Raw genomic sequence first — 23,877 nt, forward strand, 5'->3', positions numbered from 1 at the left:
ATGGCTGCATGACTTTTTCTCGGATCACTAGTCCGTAATATGATACCTCTTTGTACACAGTAGTTTCTCCTTAATTTAAGTGTGTGAACTATTTCTTTAGTGATCATTGGCCTCATCTGAATAAAAATATATAAAAGATGTGTGTTGGTTTCATGAAACTGGAACTCAGAGTCAGTTCTTGTATAAAACACTACTAAGTGTAGGCATCGAAAAAGAACCCTACTTTGGGGAGTTGTATCTTCTTTCTCAATAAAATGATGCAACATGTTTTTAATGGAAATGAATGCCGAAATAGAGTATAACAGGTTACCTAAATTTAAAAAAAAATCGAGGGTGGTGTTTTTTTTTTATTCGCATCGGAATTTTTTTTTGTTTGATTTTTTTTCCATGTTTGACTAAATATATCCTAACTATTGTATCACACAGATACCTTAGTTATTTTTTAAATATTAGCTATATATTAGTAGAATAATATCTGCAAATTATATCATAATGATTAAATTATTTCATGAGATACAGACCTCCAAAGTTTGCCATTTGTCGTTCGAACAGGCATGTTTGTCAATTTTTAGAAAATAAATAAATTTTAAATAAATATGATTACTTTATATTACAAGCAAGCTATACCCATAGTTTGCGCCTAAAACGTATTAGAGTTCTCCTAATGTTATCGCTTTAGTAATTCACTCTCAAACGGGCCCCCTCCATCAGTGCGCGTTAATGCAACTGTCCACCACCTCATGCCTTACGATTTTTCCTGTCCCCAAGTATTTTTTCTAGTCAAAACTAAGTTTGGATTCGTTCATACCAGACACTAGACAATAACATATAAAAATATCAGTTGATTTGAAAATGTCGACTAGCCATCCTTTGGTCGATCTTATCTGAAATCACCCTATAATTTCAGAGTGGAAAACACACTTGGAACTAGTAATCATTCAGACTACCTTTTCGCCACCCTTTGCCGAACTGCCCCGCTGACGCTAATGTGGCTTGCACCACCGATGCATATGTCAACTTCATTGCCAAACACCTTGTTCCAAAAGCCATGACTTGTGCGGAAGTGGTTTCTGCCACCGCTGTCCATCCACATCTACAGCAAGCAATTCCTGCCCTCAAGAATCCTGCCAACTGGAGCAACCCATCGCTGAGAGATTTTGCATCAATACAACACGAGCTCTCTCTGACAAACAGCGGCCTACTGCTGAAAGGCAATTGCCTCGTCTTAACTGCTGCTTTCCAACACACAAGCAATATCCCTTTCACATGCTAGCCACCAGGGGACAACCAAAACGAAAGCTCTTATAAAGCAAAAAATTTGGTTTTCACTTCTAGACAACAAGGTGCAAGCAACTCTAAAGAACTGCATGGCGTGCTAGACCACTATCAAGCATCGACAAGCTGAACCCGTCACCATTCCAGCAAAAACCAACCAGGCTTGGAAAACCGTCTCACTTGATTGTGGAGGACCGTTCCCTAGCGGAAAATACTTAATGGTCCTAGTAGATGATGCTTCGCGATATCCTATTGTGAAGATAATATCATCACTCGCGGCCCCAACAGTAATTAACAACCTTATGAAGATCGTTAGTATATTTGGAATCCCGAAAATTATCAAGACGGAAATGGACCTCCATTCCAGAGCCACGATTTCAAAACTTTCGCTCAGTCATTAGGATTCCGCCATCATCGCATTGCACCGGGCTGGCCAGAAGCAAATGGTGAAGTCGAGCACTTTATGCGCACGCTCAAGAGATTCATACAAGCGACGACACTCAAAAACAACTGGACTACCGAGTTGAGTAAGTTCTTAATGACATATAGAGCAACCCCTCACTCGACAACAGAACAAACACCATTTAAATTACTCTTCGGGCGACCCATGGGCTACATGCTTCCGGATTCAACGTATAACAACGCTGAACAGCAGATGTGGCAGCACACAGATCTTACGAATCGCAAAAAAACAGAAGGTCTACGCAGACGAGCACAGACACGCAAGAACTCACAACCTCAAGGTAGGAGATTTTGTTATCTGCAAGCAAAACCAGACAAATAAACTGATTCCTCCGTATGACCTCAAGCCATACACGACCACCGAGGTTAACGAAGCACGAATCGCTGCACGAAGGGGTCAAACAACAATCACTAAAACTCTAGCCTCTTCAAACCTGTTCCTGCTTGCACAAAACCAAGAAGTGAAGAAACTGATGACACAGATGCCACATGGTTCACCACCAATCCATACGAAACTGACGCTGATAAGACGCCTCAAAACTACCAAGCTCTTGAACCTGATGAACCCCTTGACGTGTTGGGGGGAGAAAGAAAGCAGCTGCCCGCTGAAAAACCGGGTCCCTCAGGTGCGGGACGACCAGTTCGTACTAGACGCCCATCAGACAGACTCAGAGACTATGTCTGTAACTAACCAGAGTTTATTTCTACCGAAAGTTATTTCGCTCCTTTGGGGGGAGTGATGTAGTGGTTGGACTTTGTTGATAGATTGGGGACAAAGAAGAAGACGAAATAAAAGGTGGAGAACAGTGATGGTCGCCAATGCTTGGCTCCAGTCTCTGCCGCCTTTCTAATTATTATTCACCACTTCAGCAACTCTACAGTGGGGTTTCACTTTGACTTTTGAACTGATATGAATATCTTCGAATGTTTCCGAATGCCCAATTTCTATTTTCTGTTTGTGGAAAGAGTGGTGTTACGCCACTTTTGGAATAATGATTTTAAACGCCCCTTCGCTCTCAACAGGAATCTCCGTCACACGTCCCGCTTTGTCATCCCCCGTTGTGTAACTCACTACAGTAAAATATTTCGTTCTCATTATGTGCCATCTGGCTTCAATAAAATACCCGATTGTTTTTTTGAGTGTACTGCAAAAAGAAAATTGAAAAAAAAAAGTGTTGATGAATTCATTTCGTGTTCACTCTGTACTGTTTCGTTTTACAAAGTGTTCTTTGTTTTGCTTTTTCTATTTTTGAGAGCTTTCGCTGTCCGAATTGCTAGGTCTTGTCCCACAAGCCTCCATTGGCTTGGACAAGCCCGTATTTGTACAGTGCCAGGGAACAGATATGGAATTATTATTATTATTATTATTATTAGTAGTAGTAGTAGTAGTATACTCCTTTCTTCTAAACTCATCGAGCTTTGTTGATTGTATATGTAAACCCACAAACCATGTTGGTACAACCACATATTTGGGAGTACTGTTTGATAGTGATCTCTCCTGGAATTCCCACCTTTGCCATATTGCTAAAAAACTGCGTAGTGTTTCATGTTTGCTTTATTCAACAAAAATGTTTTTGCCTTTCAAAGTACGAAAAATGATAGCAAATGCTCTGGCTTATGGTGTGCTGCGCTATGGTATTAAACTGCATGCTAACTGTTCATTGGGTTGGCAAAACAAATTTGACTGTATTATAGAGTGAATTCTGAACGCTATAGCATACGGTAACAACATCCCATCTGACAATCTCTTCCCTTTCTTACATCTCCCTCGTTTTTCAACACTCTTCGACAGATGTGTCATAGAGAAGCATTACTGGAATAGTCCTTTTAATATTTCACGTACCACTCCGCGTTCATTGAGGGACAGTGAGCATTTTGCGATCCCCAGAGTGTACACTAAATATGGAAAAAGAGAGAGCTCATTTTATGTTCCTGATATATTTAACAAATTGACAGTACCACTCCGTAATATAAACTCAAAACGACAGTTAAAAACATGTTTGCGTACAAAATGTTAGATACCGCTACTGTGTTAGCTTATTTTATTGTGTTGGCTTTTTTCTGCTGCGTTGTAGTAGAAATGTTTGCGTTTTTGTTTTGTGCATTTGATGTGTGTTGTAGTGTTTTGTTGTTGCGATGTATGTTTATATTTCGACTTCTTGTGTTGTTTTCTTTTACGCCGTTGCCGGGCAACGTCCCACAAGCCATTACAGGCTTTGACGGACCCGTTACCGGTGATTTGTATCTTAAGACTGCCAATAAAATTATTATTATTATTATTATTATTATTATTGTTGCAATTTTGTTTTGGTTACTAGTCAATGTAATTTACGGCAGTTTTATACTTCTTAAATTAAATTAGTTGCTCTTCGCTACATACATTTTATTTATTTCTACTTACAGTGTTTCTGAAAGAGCTCGGCAATCGAAGAACCATGCGCAACTTTGTTCCACTGATTCTGGCAGTCTCTGGTAAGCATCTTGCTCAGCTCACATCTGATGCCCATAATTCACTATCTACCCATCTTTCAGGTGTCTTCCTTTTCGACCAAGGACACTCGTCTAATCAGGACAGCCCTGAAAGCTCTGGAATTGTAGTCACGCCTCCGGTGAACATCGAAGATGACACTAGTTCATCCCGGTCAAGAGGAGGTTATCTAACTTCCAAACACAGTAATCAGGACCTGGACCTAAGTTCTGAAGCAATACGTTTGAAGGACAGGCTAAACAGGACAAAAAGGAGCTGGGGGGATATGGGTGCTTCATATGAAGTCTACACAAATCGGGAACGTAACGGAACTTCTGGGTACTATTTTCCCGCTATCATCGCAAGATACCTGGATGATATTCCCTCAATTTCGGCTCTCTTGAATCCCGACCAGAAGCTTTACCTCCTCGTCCACGGATGGCTTGGCTCGTCGACATCCTTGTCAAATATTTCAAACTCTCCGTCTTCTTCGAGATTGGTCAAGGATGAGGAACTGGCACAAATTAAGAACGAGCTCCTACGGGTGGTAAGTTAGAACCAACTTTTCGCGTAGAATTCTAAAAATGTATAAAGCGGTTTTACATGACGCACGCCGGCTGATGAACTTCTGTCGTACGCCTTTCTCTGCGCCGAGGCAATGTTTTTCAAATAGCGCGTTTAATTTTTGTTTATTCTTTTTTTTTGTGGTATAATTGATTGCGTTTGTGTGAGTTGTCGAGAATACAAAAAAGCACCGACTGGAATTCGGTCTGTGTACATACCAGTCTTTATTTAAACGTCAGACGAGCAACGGATGGAGAAGTTGACTTTTCGGTAGCAGAAATGACCGCTATCGATGGCGTCAAGGCCACCCCAAATTAATAACTAAAACAGAATAGGCATTGCTTTTTGTGGCCCCAAATACGTCTCTAGTCGTGCTTACTGAGTTCTGTAATCGGCAGAGACACTCGCCATCCTTGTGCCTCATGCGAACACCAGAAACAACGCCAGTAACTAAGCATCTGGATAAACAAATAATGGAAAGAGCGTAGACAACATGGCGAAACGCTGCTTACCGCAAGTATAGTGCCTGGAACGGGTCTCCGACTAGTGCGTTTACCGCGCCCAAAAAAGCGGTCTACCGATTTCCGCCTGATGACGTCATAGAAGTGTCATCCTGACGTCGGTCGCGATCCTGGCGGCGTCCCAATAGCTTTGGTTGATGTGGCAGACGCCTGTTCTGCTGCAGGTCGCTCTTTAGTGTTACAGTTCACGGAGGCGTCAGAAGCCAGAGGTTGGCACGCCACGACGACAGCGACACTCGCGTTCGCTCGAGCTTTTCTCCAGCATTTCTACGGCCAACCACCAGGAATGGGATTTCTGACAGCACGACACTCTAAATGGATGGATGTTATTGGCTCTATCCTTGTAGCGGGAGGTAGCTTGCGCGCTTAGACTAAGTCTAAAAAGACTAACATGATTCCTCCCGCCCTTCTAAGCCAATATTATCCACCTAACAATAACCAGGCAGTGTGGAATGTCACCAAGATGACTTCCGGTGGATCGGGCAAGAAACTATAAAACCTCATCCTCCCGCCGCTTCCGTCCGGCGAAGGAGCTGCCAATTTTCTTTTTGTAAAACCTTTTCGGCGTTAGCCCAGCAATCTCAACACTGTCCTCCAGTGGGACACTGGGGGACAGTGTTGAGATTTTCGGCCGGAGCCACGCGGGAGGGAGTTACAATTTTGCTTTGTCCCGCCTGTCGCGAGTGTTGCTCGTTAATAATAATATTAGTGATAACTTTGTTGCAGATAAAAATACAAATGAGGTTCGGGTCACCCCAAGTCTCAGGGACTTGTTGGGCTGTACCCGACAAGTCTCTTTGACTGTTAGTTGTGCATCATTCAAGTTTCCGTGGACAATTTCCACCAATCTTCTAATCGCCTCTTTGCGACTGTAATCCTTTTATCTTCCGCCCTTCAGTCGTCGCCAGCGAAACCCAGGGCCCCGGCGAAATTCGTTACCTCTTCAGGGAGGGCAGGGCAAGGCCCCGTGCACTTCAAAACCAAGTGATCTAGCTTCTCTCTCTCATTATGGCAGGCAGCATATAATGCGTCTGTCTCCTGAAATTTACCCTTTACATCCTCGTCCTCAAAACTCCCCTTCTTGCTTGAAACAGTAAAAAACTTTCCAGTCAAATCTGAAACATTTTCCTTCCTTATGTCCGTTTTTCTTTTTGTCTTGTACATTGTTAAGCTGATTTTTCCTACTTTCTTACCTCCCACATTTTGTTTCTGCCCTTTTTACTCCCTTCTCCACTGAAATAGTCTGCTCAGACCAATCACTTGTGTGTTGATATTTAAACGTAAGCTTTCGGGTCTGGTTTGTTTATTTCGTGTTTTAACTTTTCATGTATACTTTAATACCATCCGTGCCCACCGCGTATCGTACATTTCGGTCAGCTTTTGTTCAAATTTCAGCTTACTAATTGCCTCTCTGCTGTCAAAAGACGACCAGCCCATGTCCCCCTATACTCTCTTATTTGTTGTCTTTCCATGTGCTCCCAGTGCCAACCTGCTTACGATTCTTTGTCAAACTTTTAATCCTGATTGGACCTCTGATTTTATGCACTGTACCACATTGTCAAAAGTAAGTCCTGGTACCATCAGTCATTTTCACATGCTCTGACCCCTTCATAAATATTATAGTTTCATAGCGCCTTGGGATTCATAATAGGTAAATTTATTTTCCTTTTTCTACTTATTTTATCCTCGTGTTCCTCTAGATAATTTCTTCCCTGAATGAGCCAGACTCCCACACATTTGTATTTTTCTACAGGGTTGTTAATAATGCCTTGTACTCTCAGGGGTTTCCTCTTCTTGTCGTTCAACACCATTACTCCAGATCTGTCACTACTAAAGGTCATGTCCAAGGTGTCCTCTTCTTCTCGACGTATTCCAGCTAGTGCATTTGACGTTTCCTGGTTATCTGCCATGAGAACTATGTCGTCCGCATACATCAGTCCTGGTATTACCGGTACTACATTTCTTCCTACTTCGATACAACTCTCATCAAAACCAAAATTTCTCTGCTCTAATTTCTTTTTCATTTCACTGAGACATATCATGAAGAGCAGAAGTGACAGTGCACGGCCCTGCTGAGCCCTTTTTTTATTGGTGTGGGTTTTGTAGTTGTTGCTTCCACGTTATAACTGCCGTATTGTTCGTGTACACCTGCTGAAGAAACCTAATGAAATTTGCATCTAAGTTAAACTCTTTCGGCTGACCCCAGAGTTTTTCCTGGCTCACTTGTATCGTACGCTCCCCTGATGTCTCAAAAAAGCTAACCATAAAGGAGTTTGGTCCTTCATTGCAATTTCAATTCATTGTGTGGCGACGAATAAGTTATATTTTAGTCTTCTATTTCTTCGGAACCCGTCTTGGAGCTCACCCAGTATTTGCATATTTGCTGCCCATTCCTCCATTTTTTTACTTTTCTGTCTGCATAGCTAATCTTTGTCTCAGCGGAATGGTCGAAATCGTCAAGATTCGTGGGCGTTTGGAGTCTTCGTTTGAGCTCGTCGAATGACCGCTGGTGTTTTTCTGTCCACTCGAACTATGCGGCGTCCTTCGTGAGGTTCTTCAGCAGTGCGGACAGCTTGTCGAAGTCGCGAACAAACCTCCTGTAGCAGACACAGAGTTCGAGAAGTCTTCTCACGGCCTTCTTGTCGGACGGCACTGGTCTTCTCGGGGTCAGGAAGAACATCTTTGTTGTTCACGACGTGGCCAAGGAACTTTAGTTCACCATAGGCGAACGGACACTTTGCTGGCTTGAGTGACAGGCCGATGGTCTTGATGGCTTGAAGCACTGCTCAAAGTCGTCTAAGAAATTCACCGAAATCCGTGAAAATAGCACGACATCGTCCAGGTAGACAATGCAGCTCTGCCATTTTAGACCTGCGAGCACGGTGTCCACGACACGCTGGAAAGTGGCTGGTGCTGTACAAAGTCCGAAGGGCATCACTTTGAACTTGTACAGTCTGTCGGGAGTGACGAAGACAGTTTTCCCGGGGTTAAGTTCGTCGACTTCAATCTTACAGCAGCCACTCTTCAGGTCCGTCAACGAAATATATCGGGAATGGCGCGGTCGGTCTAACATATCGTCGATGCGGGGGAGTTAATAGACGTCCTGTTTAGTCACAGCGTTCAGTCGACGATTTCACGCAGAACTTCAGGGTTCCGTCTTTTTTTAGAAGGATGATGGGGACGCCCATGGACTTCTTGAGGGTTCAATGATGTCGTCGTCAAGCATTTCCTGGACTTGGTCTTGAATCACTTTCCTTTAAGGAGACTCGTTTCGGTGACTGGTGTACAGCGAGCGCGTCGTCGTCAGTAATGATGCGGCGCTTCGCTACCGTTGTTTGTCTCCATCTTGATGCTGTATCAAAACACTCGCGAAATTCGCTCAGCAGGTCAAGGAGCCGTCCTCGCTCAGTAGCTGGAAGCTTCGGGTCGCAGTCAATTTCCGAGGGCGGCGTTCTCTCGTGCTGTGGTGAAGTGAAGCCGCAATCACTGCACTTCAGAAAGTGCAGTGATAGCGGCTGAGTTCTCGAGTTCATCGATGTGGCCAAAAGCGATACCTTTCGTAAGGTGCTGCGGCTATTGTCGGAAATTTGTAACCAGGACCATGGCGCGCCCGTCTTGAAGTTTTGTTGCTCCTTTGCTCGACACCAGTTCCTCTTTCTAGAAGCAACTGGAGGCTTCCCTCGTGCAGTACTTCACCGCAGAAAGTTTCATTGATCGCAACGTGTACGCAAACACTCGACCGCGGTGGTAAGTTCACGTAGTTTGCGAGGACTCGGACAACGGATGTCGTCGATTTGGGTTCCTCCGGTGGTGGAACAGGTTTTCGTAGTGTCAGCCGGTTTGCTCCGAGGTCAATGACGGTGCCTACTCTCAAAGAAAGTCCATTCCGAGGATAGTATCATTCGCACAATCGTTCAGAACGACGAACTTCACAAGGCTCGTCTCACCGTGCACGGATCTCGACGTGAGCAGTACATATCCCGACTGGTGTCATGAGGTGCTTACCAGCAGTTCGGGTGTGAGGGCCTTGTCACGGCGTTGTCACTTTCCGAAAACGGCGTGAAAGCCTCCCACTCAAAATGGAGTAGTCTGCTCTTGTGTCCACAAGTGCCGACGCGTCGTGGCCGTCGATGGTCACGTTGAGGCCGTTGGGCACCTTTGCAGAAGCGTCGTTCCGATGCACATCGTCGGCCGAGTGGGAGGCCTCCGGCGTCTTTGGAGGCACTTTAAGTCGCCGGCCTATGGCAACTCCATCTCAAGAGGTTTTCGCGCTTAGTTTTCCCGGCGCGACAGGGGCGACAGGCTCTCACAACGGGGTCGGTGCACCGGCGAAGCTTGACGTTGTGGGGACGGCAACAGGGACCCGCGGCGAGGTGCAGGCAGGCGAGACCTAGGTCGTCGGAGGTACTCTTGAGTCTCCCGCGGTCGCTTACCGTAGCGTGGGTTTGGGTCATTCGTGTGGAAGCCGCACAGCCCTATTTCCTGGTAGGGACAACGGCGGTAGATGTGGTCGGCTTGCCCGCAGTAGTAGCACAATGGGCGTCGATCGGCCGTCCTCCACACTTCAGTCTTTCTTGGCGCAGCTTGTTCTGAACGGACATGCGCCCATTCTTCCTGGCGTCGGGAATACTGTGGCGCTAGAAGTTCATGTCAGTGAGGCGCCATGTACGGACGTGGGACTGGTAGTGTTTGTCGGGCCGTTGCCGCGTAGCTTAGTGCGCGCTCCTTTGGTGCTGCTACTGTGACGGGAGCCTTAGGCTGGAAAGCTCTGTGAACCTTCTCTCGGACGACATCGGCGAGTGAGAAGAGGACAGGCGTTCAGCACCGGGTAGCATCTTGCGTAGCTCTTCCCGGGCGATATCACAGACGCTTTTCCGAAGGCTGTCGACACCGGCGGTGTTCAGGTCCAGTCGGGAAGGTGTGACAGTTGGAGGAGCAGGCACCATGGCGAGTCGGTGGTAATGGCTCGCTTGGGCTGACAGTGCGCGCTCGATGTTGGTGGCCTCACTCACAAAAGCGTCGACGGTCGTCGGGGGATTGCGAACCAGGCCTCCGAAAATTCACCTTTCAGGTTTTGCATGAGGACGCGAAGTTTCTTCTCCTCGGCGTCCTCCGGATCGGCTCGGGCACTTAGACGCACGACATCTTCAACAAAGCTGGTCAGGATTTTGTTGGGGCACTGCACCCTTGTTTGAAGGGGGTCCTCTGCTCGCCACCGACGGTGGTGGTTGATGAATGTGCGCTACATTTCGGCGGTGCAGGACTCACATGTAGGAAAGGAGGCTTCGTGGTTTTTAACCAGTGCCTTACACAGTGCCTTTAACCGAGAAGTAAAAGTTGTGGAGGCGCTGCCCAGTCATCCATTCGTTGTGGCGGGCTGCAAGTTCGAAGCGTTGCAGGCCATCCTCGTTATCCTCGTGAACCTCCCCGTGGAAAGGCGTCAGAGTTCGAGGTGAGACGGGCAGGTACACGACGGCGGCGGCCGATGTTTGCGACAACTGGTTTTCCATCGTCGGTCTCGTTGTCTGCTTGGTCTTGGTTGGCGAAAGACAAAATTTCCGGTGTAGGCCTTGGGTGCGGCGACTTTACCGAGTCTAGTTAATGTCTTCGTTGGGTCTTCGTGGGCTTCGTGTCGGGCTTGCACTGCGGGCCCTCAGAGGGTTAGCTGCGGGGCATGCGTTACCCAGCACCTCCATCAAAGATTTCACTAATGACAAAAGATGAGGGGGCGAATAACTGGGGAAACTAAACGTCTTAGTGGGGTGAACTTGTGCCCAAAACAAAATAGAAAAAGGTTCTCATCGCAGGCGTCGATGTTGGCGAAACAGCAGGATTAAGCGCTGGGGCCAGACTCACTCCGGCTCGCCGCGCGGAGAACTTTTTGTACCCGCATGGGTTTCTGAAACACTCGGCATAGAATGGCGCGTAAAACATTCGTAACTTGATTAGACGAGAAGGTTCTAGAACTCACGAGAACACGAAGTAGAGATGATAAATAGAAGAACACTCCGTTTCCTGGGATCGAACCTGGTTCCTCCACGCGACAGCCAAGCACGGTAACCATTCGGCCACGTAAGCGCTCGCTCGGGGACGCGCGTGACAATATAGTTTACAAGCTCCCATACAAAAATCTCCTATGGTTGACTATAGAAAATTCTTTGTATGGTCGACTTTAGCTAGTTGGTCCAATTAGCTAAAGAATTTTCTATGGCTTCCTTTAGCATCTTTTATGGTCGCCTTTATGGGCCTCTTTAGTTTTGTTTATGACCCTATCGCTGTTCAACCATAGCGCTCTTTAGCTTTTCTAAAGGTTGGCTAAAGAATTCTCTATGGCTTACCCTATGGCTCTCTTTAGCCAGCAAACTCTAAAAAAAATTTTACTTCAAGTTCTCCCGACTTGTAAACGCTACATGGCGTACGTCTCTGAATACACAGAATACATCGAACACAAGCAGAACACTACCCCACAAAACAGCAATAACGCAGCGGCACCGCACCCCCGCCCCTTTCTGCATATCCTATGTTCGCACTAGCTGTATATATGGCAGTCTAATTTTTGAATCCGACTTTGCCGGTGATCCATCATTTGTCGCAAAAACACGGAGAGGTGGAGCAAATATTACCGTACTTAATACATTATTTGTACTATCTCCTGGATTAGCCCCCATCTGTTAATTCAGCACTCTGAGTAACGGAAATGTAGATCATTAGGCTAATTAACTAAAATTTATGAATTATATTTTTAATAAGCTTGATGAATCGTGTTGACAATGAAGTGTTGAAATGCAGTACACTGGTGGTGAACATTGCAACCAAGTTATTGCTTGATTGCAGTGTAATCTATTTTCAGTTTTGGTGGGGTAATAGTTAATTTTAATTGTTGCACAAGTATTTCGATGGATTTTTTAAGCAAACAATATTACTGGTTTTCAAGACTCGTTGCAACACCAGAGGACATAATTTGGGTCCTCCTTTGTCACCGGTATTACATAAATTTAGTATTGCTTTAATTTTCTAACTTGGAGCGTTTTTCCTATAAAAAGGAAATACCGAGAGTGATAAATATAATGACTTTGGTATCACAGCAGACGACTAAAATGAGACAGCTAGTCTTCGGTGATATAATTCGACCACTCGAAAACATCAAGTTGCCCAAGTCAGAAAATTCAAAAGCCCGTGTTGAGAATTTTAGTAGATCGTTTAGCAGACCGCCGCTGGCGCCACTAGCAAGGAGGAGGAATTTTCAGACTCGTTGCCATAAAAACTTCAATGGACGGGTAAAAAAAAAAAAAAAAAAGATTGGTTCCCAGTTTTTAGACTCGGCGCCATAAAAGTTTTTATAGGCGGGTAATGAAGATTTATTGCCTCCCTGTTTTTAGACTCAGGGCCATAAAATTTTCTATAGGCGGGTAAAGACAATTTAATAATCCCCTGTCTTTAGACTCGTGGCCATAGAATTATCTATAAGCGGGTAAAGAAAATTTATTGGTTCCCAGTTTTTAGACACAGGACCCTAGATTTTTCTATAACCGGCTCTAGCTGTATTTATGGATTTCTATGGCCGACCATAGAAAGCCATAGGGGATGATAGCCTAGCTGCCATAGAATTTTCCATAGACGACCATAGACCATTTTTGTATGGGAGTGCACGGGACTTTGTTTTGACCTCCCTGAAAGGGTTGCAGGAGTGGCGGAAGAGCTGGGTTTTGATGATGATAGGTAAAAGAACGGAAAAACAGAAGATTATATTCACAAAACAGAGGTTACAAGATTGTTGCATGTGGTCTAGAGAGGCACGATAATATCACAAAAAAATTAATGGGCAGATGATTCAGCGAGAAACGGAAATTATAGCAAAATTTAAATGGGAAGGGGGGTTTAAATCTTTCTAGGCTAGGTGGCGCAAATCACCGCTTGATTTATAGGGTGTAACCAATAGCAACCATCCATTCATAGATGTATGTCAGATGACGTCCGGTGGCTGGAACTACTCCAATCGGCTTCACGATGGCTGGCAAAAAAAAAAAAAAAAAGCGAAGACAGAAGAAAACATCGCTGAGCAGAAGGGCTCAGCATGTTTGTAGTGCCGCTGAGACGTCGGAAAGGAGAGAACAGCACTTGGTTAAGGACAGAGCAAGGTGGGCGTGTTCTGCTATGACCAATTCCTTTGTTAGGAAATGACGTTTGTGTCAATTAAATCAGCGAAATATGGCCTTCATAAAATAAACTTTGAAAATCGGTCGCATTCCAAAGTCGTCTGCAAAGATGCACCGCAGATACATAGCCCCTTTTGGTGTCTGTCATCGTATTCTGAGCTTTTCATTATCTGAGGTTTTTCAACGGTACCAGGGAGTTAGGCACTACGGAGCATCAAACCTGTACTGTCATTCACAAAGCTACCAGGTCTAGTCATATTGAGCTATCTTGAAAAAGGAAATTTTCTTCTATAGCTCGCGTCCGTGTTGGGCAAGAGATCGAACTATAGGGTGCGCTCTGACCCGTTTGTTGTCCCCACGCCTCGGTGTTTACTCAACACAAGGCCTGCGCACATGCCGACAGGCCTTATGGGCATGTCCATGTCATCTTCTACAATAGAACGCGGGGCACATTGTAATGTAAAAAATACTGACAATCAACGAAGTGACGTTAAGTGTTGGATCTATCCTGAAAGCAGTCGTCAGAGGATGCGAGTTTGACCCACTTGGGCTTTTGTGCTGAGCTGGGCACCCTGCATGCTGCATTGTTCATGTAGGCCGGAGTGGTAACAAAAGAGCCCCTCCTCCCCCTCACCGGAGAACACAAACTCCAGCCGAACGCTGACGCCGCGTTCGGTTATGTCGGCCAAGCGCTGAGTAATTGTATTTGTTGTCCTCATCCGTGTAGTTCTAAAGTTATCCGCTTGGGACGTCACGGTCACTATTCCTCCCCAATAGCTAAACTGTAATAAATCTCGAACGTTTACTTTCTTCAGAAAGCGCTTGGTACCGCCAATTGCAGTAGCCTGCGGAGGGAAGAATGACAAGCATGAACGTATGGTTAGATCTAAACAAAAACTATTATTTGCGTCGTGGCTCCGAGCTCGGCGAAACGGTGTGCAAAATGAAACAGCGGAGACTCTTTTTCAGGGTCGAAAGATATGTTCAGCCCCTGCTGACTTCCCCGGGTTTTTTTGTTCGAGTATCGAGTTCGATATCGAGTTTTTTTGTTTTTGTTTTTCACCACAAAAGTGAACTACGCATCGCCGCCCAAATGTACAAACTAACGACCCGAAACAAATGCCAAAGTTTCAGATCTAAGCGTTATTTAATAAAAAAGGTCGAAAGTGATTTTCTGAAACTTTCAACGGGAACATTGTTGTCGACGGAGTTTTCGAATATATGAAGCTGAATGGCGCCAGTTTTTGAAAACGGGCAAATGTGGGACCCATTTCCACATTGACATTTTCAGAAAACCACCTATAACTTTTGAATGCGGTAATGATTAGCTCCGAAACTTTGACATCTGGTTCGCTGGTTCGAACCCCTAGCGCTACATTTGAATGCAGAATGACCGCTCGGCGATGCGTAATACATTTTTGCTGTGTAAAAAACAATAAATATTTTTGTAGGAACCCATTGTTGAGGCTCCAGATACCTTAAAGTGTAGTCTGGACTGTTCTAAATTTAATCATTTTAAACACGTATAGTCGGCGGACTCTAGGCCCAAGATTACGGCATGCTGATGTTAAACAGTTTTGTCGACAGCTAACGCCAGTAAGTAGTACAGGGTGTTCTCGAGCGCCGTTGGGGCGTGAACAAAATTGTGTAATAAGATGAGCGGAGTACACTGAAACTTTCGACAAATGTGTCGTGAGGTGGTGCATTTATCAAACTCCAACTTTGCGAGGAGAAAAAAGAGAGAAGAAAGCAAAAAGAAATATTATATGCTTTTATGCGCGGGATGAAAACAGGAGCAAACCGTTTGGTCAACGCTGCTACACAGATGTCACAAGGCAGGCTCGGGTCTGCTGGATTTGTTTGAGGTTCTCATATAAGTTCTCACGTTTGTGTACCATGTGGTGCTGTATTTGAGTGGCAGCGCCCCCTGACAGTTCGGTTCAGCTTTCCTTCCAAGCATACAAAGCTGGTTCTTCTTTTTTTTTTTTTTTCATTTCTTATTAAAAATTTACATTCGCAAAATTCGAGCATGAGAAATGCACCCCCTAAACACATTTTTGTAAAAAAAGTGAAAGCCGTTTACAACTTCCTGTAACGCCGAATTGGAGCGCAGCTCTTGAGGAGGAGTGGAGGGTATATTCCTCCTCCTCCCTCGTGATCATGCCTGCTAGTCCTCCTCCCCTCCTGCTCCCCCTCCCTCCTTTACCCCTCCCCTCGAGGTCACGTGACCCCCCGGACCATACTAGACAATGAGGGGAGGAGGAGGAGGGGAGGGCGGAGGAGGAGGAGGGGGAGGGGCGACGCCGACGCCAACGCCGACGCCGCACAGGCTGGAAACGGGTCATGTGACCCCCTCCCCCCGAAGTCACGTGACCCGCCCGGACCATACTACACAATGAGGGGAGGAGGAGGACAAGGAGGGGGAGGAGGAGGAGGGGAGGAGGAGAGGGAGGGGCGCGGTTACGCCGACGGCGACGCCGACGCCGCTCAGGCTGGAAACGGGCCCCTAAGAGCTGCGCTCTAAAACTTCTATCCATATTAGCTCAATTACATGCATTTTATTACACACCAACACCTGTTAAGAACACCTTGTATCTGCGCCCTACTGTTATGTACCGAGAGAGACGAACACATCGTAGGCTTAAGCGCTATTGCGCCATATGCTATTACTATAAAAGTTAAGCTCGAGAAAGACAGCTCTGGCTGGGGGCGGTAGGTGTTCGAATGCCCTTGCATGGCACGCAAAAACCTGGTCACGGTCTAGGGCCTCACGTGCTCGTGCGCTGGCGCCAGCGTAGCCTCGGGGTCGATACAGTACACTCACATTTTATATTTTATTTCCCGCGTAGGAAAATGCCACTGTCATTGTGGTGGACTGGTCCGAAAAAGCAGAGGATACCTATTCCGTGGCGAGGAATTATTCAAGCCCGATGGCCTTCGGCATGGCATGGCTTGTGAAGATTCTGGTCGAGGCCGGTGCTCTCCAAGTGTCCAAAGTGCATTACATCGGTCACGGCCTGGGGGCCCAGGTCGCAGGATACTTCGCACTGGGTCTCAAGTTGATTATGAACGGTCAAAAGATTGGCAGGATTACAGGTGAGCCATTTCTTCTTTTTTTTTTATCACATTTGTCACATCAAAACAAATAATATTCTTACGGAGAACTACTTGATTGATTGATTGATTGTTTGATTAATTCATATTTTTTTGGCACGTTTGTCGAGCAGGGTGTGACAAAAAGGCAATCCAAATAACATGACCAGGTACCAACCACCGGTAGTGCACTCAAAAAGCAGGCCTACAAATTCGAAAAAAAAAAAGAGACCAGTTTTCACACCACACAGTACAAGGTTACTGCGCTAGAGTACAGCTGATTAAATAAGCCCTTAACATTTATTTGAAAAAGAAACACGGAAGAGGTTTTATGGACCAGTTGACAAATCGAAATGTGTCTTTTGGGGATATCCCGAATATAATAGAAGAATTTTTCAGTTCCGTAATCAGTCCTTACTCGGGGCTTTGGGAATTTCTTACATAGACACCAGCGTCATCATCGGCATATTATTTATCATCTTCATTCTTGTAATCATCACCACTATCGGGCGGCTGAAAGCCGGTGTTGGCAGTAATTCGTCACAAGTAACGGAGTTGCCCTTGAGGTGTTAATTTTTTTGTTTTTGGTAAAGCAGTTAAATATTTATTACGTTTTTAAGACAGTAACAGACAACGTACTTACGTTACTTATTTCGGGTAGCGGAGTTACGTTTCTCGTTTGTATCCTCTTCACAAAGCTTAAAAAATTAACCACCTTTTTTTTTCTAGTTCTGAAGTCATATTAATTCTTGTTGCAGACCAACGAAACTCTGAAGGCACGCTCTTCGCTGCTTTTGAAATGCAACAAACATATGGTGCTTATGCATACCTGTAACGTCAAAACAGTAAACCGTTTCATTTTATAAAATAAAGTAGCTCAAACTAACGTGCGTTACTTTTTATCGGTAACGGTTACTGGCCCCGTTCTTTTCTTATTTATGTAACCGGCAACTGTAACCGGCTTCCTCTATTTTGAGGTAACGTATGTCCGTAACTTGTTTCTTTTGTTCGCGTCTAAGGGGTAACGTATTTCGCTACTTTTCGGGGTTAACGCAACACTGCTTGAGACAATCCGAAATGGTTTTATCTGTTCTGCGTCCCATGCAGTACCATTAAAAACTGCTATAAAAAACCAACACAGTTTTTATAATACAAATGATTGGCAGCGTCCCTATTCCTTACAGTATCAAATCAAAGCAGATTAATTCAGTGTTCATACCAACTGATGTTGTTCCACCAAACCTTTAGAAGGAGAAGAAAAAAAAGAGTTCCGAGGACACCTAAGCACTTCTTATGAGTTGTGAATACGAAAGCATGGATGTCGTTCTTCCGCTCCCTTAAGGTGCATTCACACTGGGAGCAGATCCGCGTTCGCGAAGCGGTTGCGATTGCGATTAGTGAGCGACCCCGTTCAGACACCGAGAGGCGGTTGGCGGTTTTTCGGCGATCACGCGTGATCTTTTGAGACTTGCGTTTCGCAACCCTGTTTTTGCAATCCCAAATCCACTTTATTCCACGATCCAAAGCCAAAATTTTGCTATTTCTGGATTTTTCTTTCCGGATGTTTGCACGCACCACGAGTTCAGGCAATGAAATAAGAGGAATGGACCCGTGAAACTCGCATGTGATTCTTTCAACTTCGCTCACAAGCAAAGCCCAGCTAGGCGCGCCTTGGTGACTCAGAACAGAATGCCCCCGACCTTTTTTTTTTTAAGTGGACCCTTCCCGCATGAATAGCTGACGTTGTTTTCGGGATAGAGGGCCAGTTTTCCCTCCTCGTTCGCTCTTATCATTTTCGAAGTTATGAGCGGTGTGGCAAACCGTGGTGCGGGTAATGTGTTTGGTGCTAGCCGATCGTGGCTTTATTGGTAACGGACTCTACTCACGTGACTCTCACGTCGATGGGGTCTACTGTTTGTTTGAAATTAAGTTCAAATAAACGCCCTATGGATTACCCCTGCATCGTCTGGTACGCACACTTTATTCCTTGAGTATCTTCCCTTTTTAATGTGAAAGCATTAACTGGGGGGGGGGGGGGGGGGGGTCTGATGGAGCGAGCCGACGTCATCAGCTTTGAAACCTTGCAAAACGGCACCTTAATGAAACCACGTGCAAAGCTAGCCAACGGCACCTTTTACACTTCAGTCCCACTGGCTGGCGCGCGTCAACGAGGCACCCATTGGCCGCTGCGCGTCAGTTTGTGTGGTGTCATCCTGACGGTGTTATCACACTGTTATCACTGATCACCGCGTTCGCTCGCCTCTTACCGGTTCTACGGCGTGTGAAAATAGGTGACATTCACTTGACGTCACTCGCTAGGTGTGCTGGCACCGGCCACCACGGTCGCCATCTTCGAGGTCTCTTTCTATCCCACGTAGGCGTCTGCAGTCGTCTGGGTCAACGCGTATACCTTTCAGCGTGGTTTAGCAGTATTTTACAACATTAGAGGGTCTTTTAGGGCGAAACTAGGGGTCATTCTTATACGTTAGTGCTTTTGAAACGCCGTAGAAATATTTTTTGTGTGTGTTTTAGTTCGTTTTTGTCGCTATCGAATTTGTCTGCCGCGGTCGCGTTGCTCCAGCGGCTCCATGCAGCGCTGCGTGTCGCGCGCCGTGCCCACGGCGGCAGCTCTTATGAAAGGACTATGATTTTTCTACTTTCGTGCTTTTTGTAGCTCGGTGCGATTACTCTTTGTTTTGTTAGTTTCTTTATAGTTTTTTCTCCAGCGGATTTTCTGCACTACGGCCGTGGCGAGGCGCGACCACATTGGCGTTTCGGAGGCCTGCGGCGCGACGGTCGTCGCTGCCGGTTGCCGGCGGAAACCAGTTTTCGGCTTCAACGTCACGACGTGCGGCGCCGCACACCCAACCCAGAGCCGTTGGGCCGATGGGCGGAGCTTGTTGGCCGCTAGAACCAGCGGATTTCGCGATAACACAATATGGCGTTACTTCTTTGTCTTGTTCATTCCTGTGAAATCGCGTAGAGTTCCTATGAGGCAGATCCACAATATGGCGGACGGAAGTAGTCATCCCCCGGTTGTCAGACTACGCTGCTGTGGTTGTCAGACTGCCAAAATCTCCTTAAGAAGGCCAAACTCTCTCAGTATAAACGGCTCTGACCCAACCGCTCCGTGCGCGGTTCAGAGCTTGACGCCGCACGCCGCAGAAGAGAGGAGCCAATGGGAGGTGGCGCAGATAGTGACGTCGCGATGCCATGGCAACGCTCAAGCCGGTCCTCGGCGCCTCTCGAAGCGAAGGACGTTTTTGGTGTCGTCTGCTCCCCCTATTTCCCCCCGATGCCTTCCCCAACGGAGCGGTTCCTTGAAACTAACCAATTCAGAATTACAAGTGAGTTTCTCCGTGGCACTTGTTGCATGTCGTCTCTGTTGTGACGGATGTCGTGTTGATTTGGTGACACTTTCGAAAGTAGCCTTCGTCTCTGGCGCGCCGCCGGGGCAGCAAAGCCCCGGCGGCGCGCCAGACCTCTCCTGTCCTTCGGTGTTTCGGTAGAACCAACCCGGCCGGACCCAAAACCTGCGCCTCCTTCCCTTCAGAGCGCGGCGACGTCGCAAGATCAACGAGCAGGCTAGGATAATCACATTCACGCTGATCATGAACTCTTACCGTATAGACAGCGAGTGCGGAACGGAAGAATCTAACGAAGAGCAGACGCTGAGCGGGAAATCCGACGGGAGGCGCGATCGCGGGAACCAGTGCTGTCACGTGACGCCTGCAAAACGGAGGCCAATGTGGACTCCTCGCGTTGGGACGCCGGACGGCGGTACCGCCCGGCGGCGCCGCCCGGCGGTGCCGTACACGCTAGTGTGGTCGGGCCTTTAACCGTGTTGCTCCGTCGCCTCTGCCTTCGGTGTTCGTTCCTGCGCAGAAACATACCGTGCGGCTCACTGAGTGCGCAGCTAATGAAAAATGCGCCGCATTTTTGATTAGCCTAAACGATTTAAAAACCGCATGCAAGCGATTTGGCGAGCGACAATACAAGCGACGGCGACCCGCTTCGCTGTCGCTCGGTCGCTCGCGCGACGGGTCAAACCGCATGAAGGCGACGGGAGCAAACGACCAAGGCTATGAGCGCTAAGTTTTCTAGAAATCCAAAACCCGAGCTACGCGACGAGCGACAGTGAAGGGTGAACCGCACCTATGCGATTTAGCGAGCGACGAGACGAGCGACGGCGACAGCGACGGGAGTCGGCGACGAGCGACGGAGATTTCTCACGGTCACTCGTCGCGTCGCTCGGTTTTTGGATTTCTAGAAATCGTAGCTCATCGCCTTGGTCGCTTGCTGCCGTCGCTTTTATGTGGTTTGTCTCGTCGCGCGAGTGACGGAGCGACAGCGAAGGGGGTCGCCGTCGCTTGTGTCGTCTCGTCGCTCGCTAAATTGCTTACATGCGGTTCAGCCTTTACACAAGCTACTCAGCGGCAACAAGGAAATTAAAACGGCCGGCTCCCAAGATAAACTTTTTTCACTCTTCTGTTCAACGAAGCTTCTTCAACGATATTAGCAGACATACCGACGGACGACCGCGTACCCAAGCCAGTCAAACCGCGACCTCGAAGATGGCGGATCGACGGTGGCGCTCCCTGGCAAAATTAAACCTGCAGGCTCCATGGATACCACCTATATATATATATATATATATATATATATATATATATATAGCGCATATAATAAACCAAGGGGTTGGTTCTGCTGGGGACTACGTTGCTGTCTGTTCCTTCCTCGTGCCGCAAGGCACACGAATGTTTGAACGATCGCTCACCCGATGGCGCGGCGTGTCCGCGAGGCAGCGGCTGCCCCGTTCCACGCCCAGGGACAGCGCGTTGTGCGCCGCAAATTAAATAAGGGAGCAAAGAGCGGCGTGAATGCTTTCGCATCCACAACTCATAAGAAATGCTTAGGTGTACCTCGATCCTTTTTTTTTCATTTGTTAGTAGTAAACGTTACAGGTCGAGCTAGCGCAGGTACACTGCCAGCTCCGCGGTAGTGCCTTGGCTACGCGATCTGACTCGCGACCTCTTTATCGGCCTTTGTGATGGTCATGCACGCTGTCGGAAGCTTTCAATAGTTCACGCGACTGTCTTAGTAAGTACGAAAACTGACATTTCGGTCGATCAGGGGCGGGTTCCGACGTTGTACGGGTAGAAATTAACAAGGCAGCGAGCTCCGGGCTGTGGCACCCGGAATAATAAACAAACCCTTACCGAACCACATCGCCGGTGCGAGGCCCGTTAAGATTACCAGTCAATTATTTTCGCGGCGGATTCCAGTGACGGACCTGAACATCACGTTTCTCCGTTGGTTTGTCTGTTGTAACGCTAGGACTACAGCGCCTTGGACACCTCACCAGCGACAGAGGCCATCTTGTGTCGAAAGCCACCGACGTCACGTCAGCGTCGCGTTGCGATTGGTTGCCGCTTCGCGGTTCGTGAAAGCGGTTGGGACAAATCGGTCCTGAGGCGGTTGGCTAAAACGCGCTCGAACCACTCGATTCCCCAGCTGCTTTGCGGTTGAGAACGCGCGAATCCGCTTCGCGTTTGCGGATCCACTTCCAGTGCGAACGCGCCATTAGTTCGTCTGCGGTGTACTGGCGTGGACGGCAACGTTTCGCGAGGTTGCGGCCGCCGACGCGGCCGCCGGCGCGGAAGAGAAGGCAGCGCGCGGTGGCTTACCGTCATAGCAATGAGTTATTATTGATGATGCAGGTTTCTTCATTTCCTTAAATGCCGACTGTGCACACCATTTGGGTTAGGAAGCAGATTTTTTTAAACTAGCAAATTATTGTTGCATAAAATCATTGATGTTAAATGTAAGAGCAGGAAGTGTGTATAAGGTTCTCAAGCTAGATAGAGTTTGGTTTGAAGCACGTAATTGTGAATGATGTAATTATCCCAGTCTTGGTTAGTAACGCGTTATTAGTAACGCGCTATAGTAATTTCGTTACTTTTTTTGGTAACTTGTAACTGTAACGAGTTACTTTTTTTGAAAATGTAACTTGTAACTGTAGTTCTATTACTTTTTTAAGGTAACGATGAAAGTAACGACGTTACTTTTGTCGTTACTTTCCAGTGTTTTATGAATAATATTTCACTGAGCGAGTACAGTTTAGATATACTTTGCACTTTTCAAACCGTCTATTCCGACATTTCGAGTGTCAAATTGGCCTTGCACAAACCTGTGAATACGTTGTTTCTCACGAGTCACGATCCGAATATAGCCACGTGTAGGTATTATGAAAAAATTCTAGTTATCTTCGCGCACGCGCTTGTACTTTGTGACTGAACACTTACATCTTAGTGTCTTGAAGCACTATCCATGTTGCGGTTTTTCTTTTTTCTGTGAAAACGCTTTAATATTCGGGTGATTCAACCGCGAAACAGCGATACACGCGGAGGGCACTGCGCATGTTTCGTATATTGATTAGCGCCAGTACTCCGCACTGCGCATGTTTCGTATTTATATTTGCACCACTACTCTGGCGTGGAAATTTTCAAACACTAATTTCGAGAAGCAACTTCTGCTAAGTTACAATATGAAGTAAAAAGCGTACTTTTTAATTTTATGCAATAAAACTTGGTGAGGGGCGTTTTCTAGTTTTTCCTAATTTTTTGTGTTATAGAAAAGTAACTGAAAAGTAACGTCGTTACTTTTTAAAAGTAACTGTAACTGTAACGAGTTACTCTTTTGTTGCGATAACTGTAAAGGTAACTTCGCTACTTTTTTTCTGAAAGTAACTAACTATAACAAAATACTTTTTAAAAGTAACTTACCCGAGACTGAATTATCCCCACAAGATAAATTATTTATAAAGAATACTTGCCAAAATTACACGACGAAAAGGCAAACAGCGCACAGTAAACGGGGACTAAAGGAAGTGCAAGCAGGACAAGCGCTCTCAGCTGAAATTTAATCACATGGAGACAAAACAAAGAAAACAGCAACTTCGCCCACGTCACATGATACATTCACCACTTGTCCCAAAAAACACCTTTACTACTCAAGCCCAGTGACGTTTGGCTTACGCAGTTCGCGTCTGCTTTGATAATTGCACGCGCCACTGAAATTTCTCTATTCACTCTGTCCCTTCCATTGCCAATGATATCCGTCTTACTGAAGATAGGTTCCCACCCACATCCATGACAATGCAATGGCAGATACCCCCCTACAGCTCCCACCACCGATCGCAAGGGAAAGTCATGCTCCCGCAGTCTGTGATTAACACATCGGCCCGTCTGACCGACGTAGGCTTTCCCACACCTTAGTGGAATCGGGTAAACAACGCCCACCTTGCGAACAACATATTGATTCTCATGCATCACCGAGC

General features: G+C 46.4%; 1 protein-coding gene across 3 annotated transcripts in view; it reads left to right on the forward strand.

The window, feature by feature from the left end:
* LOC120846800 (endothelial lipase) overlaps positions 1 to 23,877 on the forward strand; it is a 90,928-nt gene that overhangs the window by 30,559 nt on the left and 36,492 nt on the right. The window contains exons 2-5 of one of the 3 annotated variants that reach the window (XM_040218679.1): positions 4,141 to 4,209; positions 4,270 to 4,751; positions 16,295 to 16,541; positions 17,297 to 17,405. In XM_040218679.1, coding sequence (XP_040074613.1) covers positions 4,173 to 4,209; positions 4,270 to 4,751; positions 16,295 to 16,541; positions 17,297 to 17,373 — 843 coding nt within the window. In that variant the 5' untranslated portion in view covers positions 4,141 to 4,172 and the 3' untranslated portion in view covers positions 17,374 to 17,405. Of the gene's footprint in view, positions 1 to 4,140; positions 4,752 to 16,294; positions 16,542 to 17,296; positions 17,406 to 23,877 lie in introns of those variants that run through there. The other 2 variants (XM_040218678.1, XM_040218677.1) reach the window with 2 other exon arrangements.

This window comes from Ixodes scapularis, unplaced genomic scaffold (assembly GCF_016920785.2).
Source record: "Ixodes scapularis isolate PalLabHiFi unplaced genomic scaffold, ASM1692078v2 PGA_scaffold11__112_contigs__length_91849675, whole genome shotgun sequence".
Classification (NCBI taxonomy): domain Eukaryota; kingdom Metazoa; phylum Arthropoda; class Arachnida; order Ixodida; family Ixodidae; genus Ixodes; species Ixodes scapularis.